Here is an 11,902-nt window from a genome sequence, read left to right on the forward strand (position 1 = left end):
TATGCATGCATACAAGTCCTTTGGTTGATCTCTCCCTCTTACCCCCACCCTCCCCTACCTTCCCTCTGAGGCTTGATGGTCTGATCGATGCTTCTCTGTCTCTGTTTTTGTTCATCAGTTTATGTTGTTCATTATATTGCATAAATGAGTGAGATCATGTGATATTTATCTTTCTTTGACTGGCTTATTTCGCTTAGCATAATGCTCTCCACTTCCATCCATGCTGTTGCAAATGGAATTCTAAATTTCTTTAGTAGCCACATTAAAAAAATAAAACTATAATTTAGAATTTCATGTGACTCTACTATTTTTTCCTTTAAAAAAAACTTTACTGTTGAAAGTATTACAAATGTCCCCCTTTTCCCCTTCATTGTCCCCCTCCACCCAGTTCCCACCCCACCCAAACCAATAGTTTTTAAAGGCCAGGACCCAGAGCAGCAGAACATAGTGCTCTTTCTGTCCCTCCCTCCTTATAGTTCAAGATCAGCCACTTGGATGACGATTTGGAAAGCACTGCTGCCTTTGGGCCAGCTGAGCACCAGCTCTACCTCAAACCAGAGAGGCTCTCAGCTCACTTTCGTTTGGTCTTCAGAGTAAAAATGTTCTGTTCATTGCTGTCACTGCAGGGGGAAATTCTCTCCTGGCAGCACTCCTGTTCAATTTTTATCACCTGGATGTGAAGATTAAAAAGCTTAACAAACCCTGAACAAAGGTTAATGATAACAACACTGTAAAATAGCAATGAAATCGGGCGATAACCATTAATTCCAGAGTCAAATGAATATCGGAATGTGACATGTACTTTATTTAAATAACACTTCCTTATGACCATCTTTTTTCTAATCCCCTGGTTGCCTATTTCTTCTGGCTTCTAACAATTAAAATGTGACACTGTCATCTGAAATGTCTGAGTGAATGATAGAGACTTGCCATGTCATTGCTAAAATTTGTATACTTTTACTTCAGTGTTTTTAAACAAAAGTGTTTTATTGTAACCCAGGACAACCTAGTTAGAAATGAGAAAACACCATCTTAGTTCCATATACTATAAATTTGAGAACTTCAGTGTGATACATGATTTGAGAAAACTGCATAAATATTAAATCTGAAGAACTCAAATAAAGAAAAGAACATTATAAATACTATTCAATCATAAAAAGTATGAAATCTTGACATTTGTGACAACATAGATAGATCTTTGAGACATGCTGAATGAAATAAGTCAGAAAGAGATATAAGTACTATATGATCTCACTTATATATGGAATTAAAATAAAAAACTAAGCTTATAGATACAGAAAACAGATTGGTGGTCACCAGAGGTGGGGGTAGGAGGGTGAGCAAAATGAGTGAAGGAGGTCAAAAGGTATGAACTTCCGATTATAAATATGTCATGGGATGTAATGTAAACATTGTAACTACCTATAATAATAAAAGTATCATATGCTAATTAGACTGGACAGCCAAATGTCCTTCCCAACGAAGCGGCATGGTGGGGGCCAAGGCAGAGGCGATTAGGGGTGATCAGGCAGGCAGGCAAGTGATTAGGGGCAGTTAGGCAGGCAGGCAGGCAGAGGCGGTTAGGGGCAATCAGGCAGGCAGGCAAGTGGTTAGTGATGATCAGGCAGGCTAGCGAGTAGTTAGGGGCGATCAGGCAGGCAGACAGGCCAGTGTTTAGGAGCCAGTAGTTTCGGATTGCGAGAGGGATGTCCTACTGCTGGTTTAGGATCGGGCCTAAACAGGCAGTCAAACATCCCCCAAGGGGTCCTGGATTGTGAGGTTAGGCAGGCAGGCAGGCAGAGGCGGTTAGGGGCAATCAGGCAGGCAGGCAAGTGGTTAGTGATGATCAGGCAGGCTAGCGAGTAGTTAGGGGCGATCAGGCAGGCAGACAGGCCAGTGTTTAGGAGCCAGTAGTTTCGGATTGCGAGAGGGATGTCCTACTGCTGGTTTAGGATCGGGCCTAAACAGGCAGTCAAACATCCCCCAAGGGGTCCTGGATTGTGAGAGGGTGCAGGCTGGGCTGAGGGATCCTCCTCCCATGCATGAATTTTGTGCACTGGGCCTCTAGTAGTTAATAATACTGTATTGCATATTTAAAAGTTGCAAAGAGAGTAGATCTTAAAATACTCATTATAAGGAAAAAATTTGTAAATATATGTGATGATGGATATTTATTAAAGTTATTGTGATTGTTTTGCAATATATACAAATATTGAATTATTATTGTATACCCCAAACTAATATCATGTTATATGTTAAAATTATACCTTAATGCCTCACAGATGTGGCTCAGTGGTTGAGCATCGGGTTAAGAGCTGGATCCCCAGTGTGGGGCATGCAGGAAGCAGCAGATCAATGATCCTCTCTCATCATTGATGTTTCTATCTCTCTCTCCCTCCCTCTCTGAAATCCATAAAAATATTTTTAAAAGTTTAGAAAATTATACCTGAATAAAAATAATATAGGAGGAAAAGTATTATAGAAGTATGTCAAATGATTAATTAATAAGACTATTATTTTAAAAAAAAAGAAAGGAATGTATCACTTAGAAATTTTACTAATGAAGTCTGCAAATACAATGTCTTGGTCACAGAACCTAAAAACATATGCATTCCTATAAATATAAATTAAACATTATAAATTGTATAGTTTTAAGCTGACTCTACCATATGTCTTGAAATATTGTCCATAGCTGAGGTAAATAATCAACTTTTTCCTATGTTTTAGAAGATTGCAGAACTCAGGGAATAGTGTTAGTTGGAGGAACAGTGAGGATCCATTACCCCCATTTGAAAGAGGGCGACTATGCTCATAATTGGTATGTATCCCAGGTAGGAATGATTCCTGGGTTTTCTCCCTACACCAGGCCATTTAAGGATCTGTGTTTTGTCAGTTTTTATCTAGGATCTTAATTTCTTTATCTGATTAACATAAAATTTATATATTTCATCTGAAATTTTCTGGTTGAAAAATACTTACTAATCAGTATGCCTGATACTCATTAGTAGAATCATCAACACAACTGGTATTAAGACCGGAGCTCACCTGAATTGATATATCCCAATGACTAACATTAACAGCATCTGGTAGTGATATTGTTATGGGAATTTAGTGAATAATCTGTTTCACTTATTTCTGTAATAATGATAATATTTTGTTAAGTGTTGCCTCGAAGATGGAAACTAGTTCATGATCTATAAGCTTCGATGTCTTTGACATTTTTTCTACATACCCCGTCTTCTATATGGATAATGATATCTTTAAGGTCAAAAAATTAGTTTTGCTAGTACCTCATCTCTTGAGTGTTCAACATCCATTTTTTAAAAATTGTATTTATCATTGAAAAGCATTCACAGATAGATGATAGTTCTAAGAGTTTATAATCTGGTAGGAGGAGAGAACTAGACAAAATTAACTATAATATAAAACAAGATGAAATAAGCTTTATAATCCCAGGTGTGTTGATACTATGAAAATGGAGAGACTAATTCTCATTGCAGGGTTTTGTGAGGTGTGTGTACTGTGGTTGGGAGGGGTTGGGGTAGGAATGCTTTAGTGAAGGGGTTGGTATTGAAACTAGGCATTAAAGCAGTGGTTCTCAACCTTCTGGCCCTTTAAATACAGTTCCTCATGTTGTGACTCCCAATCATAAAATTATTTTCATTGCTACTTCATAACTGTAATTTTGCTACTGTTATGAATCGATCCCCAGTAGGGGGCGTTCAGGAGGCAGCCAATCAATGATTCTCTCTCATCATTGATGTTTCTCTATCCCTTTCCCTTCCTCTCTGAAATCAATAAAATTATATATATTTAAAAAAGAAGTCAACTAGAAAGAATAAGACTTTCAGTAATATCACAATTCAGTATTAGCATGAATTTGTTACATTTCAACAAGTTTAAAACAAACTGGTTGTAAAATCCATTGTTATTTCATGTACCACCAATAAAGCAAATAAAACATCTAAGACTGAGAAATCTCATGTAAAGCTGGGACATCAAGGCATAAACCCATCCACATGGAAAGTTACATGCCTCAATCTTGGCACTGGATGTAGGGAGGAATAAAAATCTTACCTGATAATTTGAATCACAAGCTAATACTTGTGTAAGTCTACGGTCTAAAATCCCCTACACCAGTGTAGTCCAAACTATCCCAAGCAGAAAAATTAAGTAGTATTTAGTAGAGAATTCCCCCAGGTGACTGGGCAAAGCTAATACAAGTCCTTCTGGAAAAACTCTTTCAATCTGTGACTAACAGAATTGTAAGATCTTTCTGATTTTAAAATGTTCAAATGTGAAAAGACATGTGTTTTAGAATTGTAATAAGATATGGAGCCAATTTGCAGGCTTAGTGACTTCTCCAGCATGCTAAGCAGCATTGAATGGTACAAGGGTTTTATAAATTCCAAATGGAGTCAATTAGCTAATGGTAAGGGAGAAAGAGATAATGAGAAGTGGGGAGTTTATACAGTCTTTCCAAGCCTAATTTTATTCTGGCAGGTGGTGGCTAGGCTCAGAAATGGCAGATAATAGAATTCAAGTGGTCTCTTCTTTTTTTTCATGCCCATGGGAGACATTGCATTTCTTAGAGGCTAGAAGAGTGACTCACATATCATGAACACTCAGTAGATATTTGAATGGATAAATTCATGATTAATTTTGGTACCCATCTCTCACTTAGCTTGACTAGACCTCAGAATCCTTTTTGTTGTTGTTGTTGTTGTTGTTGTTAATCCTCCCCAGAGGGTATATATTTTCCATTGATTTTTAGAGAGAGTGAAAGGGAGTGGAAGAGACACACAGAGAGAAACAGCGATATGAGAGAGACACATCAATTGGTTGCCTCTCATAGGAGCCCCAAACCAGTGCCCAGAATTGAGCCTGAAAATGGGGTACTTACCCTTGACTGGAATCAAATCCTTGACCCTTCAGTCCACTCTAACCATTGAGCAACCAGCTAGGGCCTCAGAATTCTTTTTAATAGCAACCACTAACAATAAATCAAGATTGGCAAATGATTTTAAATCTGTTCTCCATCTCTGAGTTAGAGATCTTGAGGCAGAAAATAATTTAATCAAAAGAGGAGAAAGTACTGACCTTTGAAATCATAAAGCCTAAACTGCATTTCCTGTTATATGAGATGTGATGAGTCCCTTAATATCAATTCCAGTTTTCCCATTTGGAGAGGGGGAGTCATTTCTCTCCCATCTGCTTCAGAGGGGGTGTAATGAATATCAGGGAAAATGATAGATGTGGGGTGCTTTTTCAATTGAAGTGCTTAAAAAGTGAGTTTTATAATATTTTTAGCTGGCTTATTGCTTTTTAAATTGAAGTGCTTAAAAAGTGATTTTAATAATATTTTAGGCAGCCTATTTTTACATCTATGTTCAGGGTGATGGACCTGAATAGAAAAAGAGTAAAGCAAGTTTTTTTTGATTAAGAGGAAATATTTAGTAAGAAGAATTATTGTGTTTGGTTTTTGGAAACTGGGTATAAAAGAGTTTGGATAGTTCCTACAGTCCTGAGCATTTATTTATCACTTACAGGGCAGTGGGGCTATTAAATGGCCTAAAGTTGTTGATAAAGACTACCAAGTTTTAAGAAAAAGTTCATTCTGACATGTGAGATTCCAGATAAGATTGCTCTGCACTCAGATGAGCCTGAGACATGGAAGACAATGAGGATTTATGGTCCACTGAGGCTTCTTTTTCTGAATAATAATATGAACTAGTGTAGGAAAATGAAGATGTAAAGGATTATGTGTTAAATTATGTTAGACTACTTACAAAATGTTTAGACATGTTTCTAAAGATGTTAGGAAAAGGTCAAAGCTGACCTCACTGGCAGTTTGAGAGACGACATTGCAACCACAGGGACTGTGACTTCGGCTGACAATTCATAATTCAACTTCTGGGTGAATCTTATGAATTTCTAATTAGGCTTAGAACAGAGAGATGACTCTTAGGTTTCTTCAATTTATAATTCATAATTCTAACATTTTATAACTAAGTGAAATTTAAAAAGTGGTTTTTGCCCATTCTCTAATTCAGGGGTCCTCAAACTTTTTAAACAGGGGGCCAGTTCACTGTCCCTCAGACCGTTGGAGGGCCAGACTATAGTTTAAAAAAAACTATGAACAAATTCCTATGCACACTGCACATATCTTATTTTGAAGTAAAAAAACAAAATGGGAACAAATACAATATTTGTATTTGCATGTGGCCCGCGGGCCGTAGTTTGAGGACCCCTGCTCTAATTAATACTCTTCCGTTTGTTGGATCAATGTCAGAAATTCAAGCATAAACAAATCATTCTCCCATAAGGAACTTCCATTGCTTTTTATCTTCTAATATCCTATAAAATGTTACTGTTGGTGAGTTATGAGCTAAAGACCAGATAATAGACCTTATTTGTCACATTCAACTTTGGGGCTGTGAGATCACATTTTCAGAGCTGTGGCTTCTGCATGTGTGAGCTTGGTGGGACAGCCCATCTCGAATGCTGTTGTATTATTAGGTTGTAGTAAAGGGCCCCATAAATATCAATGGACTATATAAATGTAAGGTAATTCTTATTTTGTCTAAAAAGGTATAAGGCTATGAAATAATAAACATTTTTAATGTCATGAATCTAAAGTGATAGAGCAAATCATACAGAATACATGTTAACCCAGGCCTGACTGAGGGTCAGTTATGAGAAGAGATTTTTTTAGTGTTCATTATTAGCATCATTTTAAATTGGAGTTGAGTTTTGGTCACAGTGACAATTGAGGGAAAAAAGGAATATGATTTTGGCTTATATTAGGAAATCATAAAAACAGGTTGCTATCCCATATTTATAATGTATGTTTACATAACATTTATCTGTATAAATATGTAATCATGTCAATTACATATAACAATTCATATCTCGTTGAATCCTCTTTCTGAATTCTTATGTAGCAATATTTGAAACACTGACATTTATATTGGAAATGAGCTAGGAAAAAGTGTTTCTGGTCTTGTTCTCCTGCCAATGTATTCCCTTTACAAAGATGCCACATCTGGAAATGAAGACAGCCTGCGTGAGACACACAGTTTTTGACTCAATGCTCTGCATCAGCACAGGCATACCTGCGTGATTGCAATTACACTGGTGCTAAGCAAGTCTGAGCTTAAATATATTTGCTAACTTAATTTCTTGCTCACTTCGTTATTACGCTCTCTTTCAGAATCTGCTCCTTAATTAGATGGTGGCCTGGCAAGTCGCTTGCAGCAGATTCAAGTGCCTGTGTTAGAAAGACAGACCTGCGAACGCACTTATGATTCTGCTCACCCAGGAGGGATCACAGAGAAGATGATCTGTGCTAGCTTTGTAGCTGCTGGAGGGAAGGATTGCTGTCAGGTGAGACAAGTATGATTTTGCAGGGGAACAGAGAAAGCTGTCATCTGCTGGAGACTGTCTTCACACAGGAGAACACTCTCAAACCACAGACAGCTCCCTTTGCCTGCTTCATAGTATCATGCCACATCCCCTCACTCAAAAGCCTAGTAGGACCATAGGAAGAGTGAGTTGCAGTATCCAAACTTGCTGAGATGGCACAGAGAGAATGGAAACAGCCGGCAGCCAGAAGAGCAGGTGAGAACAGAGAGCAGCATGAGGCGGTAGGAGATGGCAGCACCACTAAACTGACCTGCAGGTGGGACAATGTTTGCAGTTGTATTTAAGCCTTTGGGAAAACAGGAACAAGCAAATAAGGATTCTAAATTAGTGTGTCCTATTTATGACTTAAGAGTTTAATTGTTTAACATTGTGATTAACCTCCAGTGTGCTCACACTTGATTTTCCATCACAGATTAAAATAAAATAATCATGAAGAGAATGAGAACCTTTGAAAAATAGTTTTCATGTGCAGTGAAAAAAGTCACAAAGCAATAGTTTCAATTCAGTGATATTGTAGAGGCACAAAGCTGTACAGATATATTCACAGGGGCGAGCATACTATTGGCAAGTTCAGAACCAGCTAAGAAAAACAAAAAAACAAAAAACACAACAGAATATGGGCAAATAGATTGCAAACACCAGCTTTACTCTTCACAAAGCCAACTGAAGAATGTGGCTTTAGATACACACAAAAAGCATTTCTAACACTCTGTAGCCCACCTTCAATATCTAGTCTCAATCTGAGCAGCCCTCCTAAAAGAAAGCTGTGGTCTTCAGGGCAGACATGCTTCCCCAGATTTATCATTTCATACTGATCTAGAGTGGAGGGGGAGGAAAGAAATGAACCTCTAGTCTTTATTGCTTTTGATAGTCCCCCCTTGCCCCCAAATCAAGAAACATGAACCAATGGATGTTACTTTTATGGGGAGAAAACTGGGCATTAACCTGAATAGAAGTCCTTTTTTCACATGAAAACATGAGAGAAGGGAAGAGGTCTCTTCTTAACACTGAATATACTAGTAAATGCATTGTACTTAAACCCATTCACAGCATCAAGCATTACTCACATTCTGTTATATGTTGAATAACTTAATTTGCATTCTCCAGAAGCCCGCCCTGTGACAAGTACTCAAGTGTAATGGTCTGTTTAGGACGTGCAGATCACTGGTAGGAAAGTGAATAGGTCGGAGGTATAGAGAAAGGAAGGCAGCCTAGGATGTGATATTAAGTCACTACCACAGTGAGGGACTGAGCTTCATCCTGCAGCAAAAATCTGGCAGTGACACAAAACACACTAAGAATATTGATTCCCTCTGAGAGGTGAGGGAGCTGGGATATTTATACACTACTTCCCCAAGGTCATAGTTGGAGGGCTGCAGGAACAGCACTTCCTACATTATGGCCTGCTTTGGGGGGACCAGGGGGTGGGGAGGTCTGGGGAGGGGTGGGGGAGAGCCCACAGGCACAGAACCAGGATGTGGACAGGAAGATCTGAGGAATATGGGAAGTCCACTCCCAGTTCTGCTAGAGGACAAAGTTGTATTATAAAAATAAAACTCTAAATTAGTGTGTTCATTCTTCCCCTTTTGAGGGATTTTTTTTTTCTTCTCTCTGCTTTGAATCAGGAAAATCACAAATGGCTCTACTATCTTTGTCATGTGGGACAGCATATAACATTGAGGGAAGACCTTACTCTGCATCAAGACAGCAAAGATCCTGGCTGGTTGTGCAGTGGTGAGAGCGTCGGTCCCAGGACTGAAGGGTCACGGGTTCAATTCCAGTCAATGGTACGCCCCTTGGTTGCAGGCTCGATCCACACTCCAGTCGAGGCTCATGTGGAAGCCAACCAATCAATGTGTCTTGCTCACATAGATGTTTCTCTCTGTCTTTCCCCTTCCTTTCACTCTCTCTGGAAAAAAAAAAATTAATGGAAAACAAATCCTTGGGTGAAGATTAACAAAACAAAAGAGAGAGAGAGAGCAAAGAGGAACTGGGGAGGAAATTAGGTTCATGCCAGAGGTGACCCGCATATTGTTATCTCGGTTGGCACTTGTTCTTATTTCTGCTTCATCCAGCAGTCATTTTGGCTGCAGCGTGACCAAATTTACAGTCATTGTAAGGGAAGGAAAATACAAAGATGAGATTCTAACTGGTAAAGGGGGCTAGATTTCTTTCACAAAAGGGTGACTTCAGAAATTTGCTTTGATAAAATGGACTCTGCTATTTCTATCGGCTAATTGATTTTTTACCCTCTTGTGTATGCTCAGAGGTAATGAACCTGCTGATGTAATTTCTCACCCAAGAAGATGAAAATAAAAATGGTGGAATGCAGAGACATGAGAGTTTTAGATATGTGATATAGAATCCTGTGGTTCTTTGTTCACAACAAATTTCAGATTTGGGGTTTTTTTTAAATTTCAAATTCTTTGACCTACAAGGGGATTTGTGCGATCACAGAGTGATGCGGTCCCACTCCTGCTGACTTTTCCAATTGCTTTCATACTTCTCTCCTCTTGCTTACTACATTTCAGCCACATTGCTTTCCTTCTGACCTTCCAACTTGCCACATATTTGCCCAACTGGGGCCTTAACCCAGTTATCAGTTCTGCATAAATACTTTTCCTCCAGGGTTTTGAAAATCTGTCTGCATTTTGTTTAGGATTTTTACATCTTTGTTCATTAGGGAGAGATACTGGCCTGTTTTTTTCCTGCCCCTCTCTGTCCTGGGTCTCAGGGTAATGCTGGCCTTATCAAATCAGCTTGGGAGTATTCCCTCCTCTTCAATTTTTTTTGAAGAATTTGAGAAAGATTGAAGTCAATTCTTTAAGTGTTTAGTAAGTTCATCAGTGAAGCCATCTGGACTTTTCTTTGTTGGGATGTTTTTGATTCCTAAATCAATCTCCTTACTGGTATTGGTTTGTTCTGATTTTCTATCGCCTTAAATTAGGTCTTGGTGGGTTGTATGATTCTAGGTCATGCACTCTGCTTAATGATAAGGATACATTCTGAGAAATGCATCATTAGGTGATTTCATCTTTGTGCAAATATAATCTTTTTACAAACCTAGATGGTGTCGCCTACTACTGGAATTGTATGTGCTATACTTTTATATGGCCGGCAGCACAGTGGGCTTGTCTATACCAGCATCACCACAAACATGTAAATAATGCATTGTATTCCCATGTTAGAATAGCTAAAATGTCATTAAGTGATAGGAATTTTTCGGCTTCATGATGATCTTATGGAACACCATTGTATATGTGATTTGTCATTCACCAAAATGTTGTCATGTAGTGCATGACTGTATTTCTTCTAGGTGGTCCAATTTTTTATGTATAATCTCATAACAGTCTCCTATGATTCTTTCTTTCTGTGGTATCAGTTGTAATGTCTCCTCTTTCATTTTTTATTTTATTTATTTGAATCAAAGTATTCTAAGATATACAAATTGACAAAGAATAATTCTTTTAGAAATTAAAGAAATGTCTTATGAATAAATTTTGGGTTATTCTTGTTCCAAAATTGAAAACAGGAACTCTGATTAAAGAAAATTTCTAGGACACATTTCCTTGGTGTTTCAGGGAGACTCTGGTGGGCCATTAGTGAGTAGACATGAGAATCGTCTCTTTGTCCTCTAGGCCATCATCAGCTGGGGAGTTGGCTGTGCCTGGCCAAGGAAGCCAGTGAATTTGCCAGGGTGAGAGTCTTCTTGGACTGGATCCAATCCAAAATCAAAGGTAAATATGTTTCAGATATTATGGAAACAATGCCTCTTCAGATTTTTATCAGCATTATGAAAGAGAAGACTATAAAGTAGTACTTTAGTTTTGAAATACATTAACATGCACATTAAAGATCTGTAAGAATATGTTCTCCCTTGGACAGTTAGGATAAAACTGACCTTTCCTGAGGCTGTTTAAATCCAAGATATGCATTCTTTTTTAACAAAAGCTGCTTTGGTACAGACTACATGTTGTCTCAGGCACTCATTTTTATTTATTTTTAATTGGTTCTCTCCAGATACAAGCTTTGTTTCACTTCAGATAAATAATGAAAGCAAAAGCTTACCAAGGAAACAATTGCCACCACTCATATCTCCAGTAGACCGGGCCAGGTAATGGCTATTCATATTATCCCATTAACACAGCTAGTAAGAATTTAACAAAAAGCATTACATGTCTGGGTCCCCTTATTTTCTTTGGAACACTATAAACTCAGTGTTGGGTAGTTTAAGCTGAAAGAGAGGAGAGATGTTGTGGTGACTGTCTGGGGATCTTTTCTACCTCATAGATACAGTGATTACAGGTTAAAAAATAAATCTTGTGGTTGTGAAGAAGTGCCTGAATTTTGGAGAAGTGCATAGAATTATTTTGGCCTCTGAGCTATTTATTCCTACATAAACCAAGGTCCTTATACTTTTAGGTATCTTGCTAGGTAAAGACTCTAGCTGTGAGATGACCAAGACCAGTACCAGGGT

At 38.2% G+C, this 11,902-nt stretch overlaps 1 protein-coding gene across 1 annotated transcript in view; it reads left to right on the top strand.

Moving 5' to 3' along the window:
* The window catches only part of OVCH1 (ovochymase 1), a 42,479-nt gene that overhangs the window by 10,709 nt on the left and 19,868 nt on the right, over nucleotides 1–11,902 (top strand). The window contains 4 exon segments of the mRNA XM_014536845.1: nucleotides 7,232–7,386; nucleotides 11,007–11,106; nucleotides 11,109–11,162; nucleotides 11,446–11,539. Coding sequence (XP_014392331.1) covers nucleotides 7,232–7,386; nucleotides 11,007–11,106; nucleotides 11,109–11,162; nucleotides 11,446–11,539 — 403 coding nt within the window.

Source organism: Myotis brandtii, unplaced genomic scaffold (genome assembly GCF_000412655.1).
Source record: "Myotis brandtii unplaced genomic scaffold, ASM41265v1 scaffold1660, whole genome shotgun sequence".
Taxonomy (NCBI): domain Eukaryota; kingdom Metazoa; phylum Chordata; class Mammalia; order Chiroptera; family Vespertilionidae; genus Myotis; species Myotis brandtii.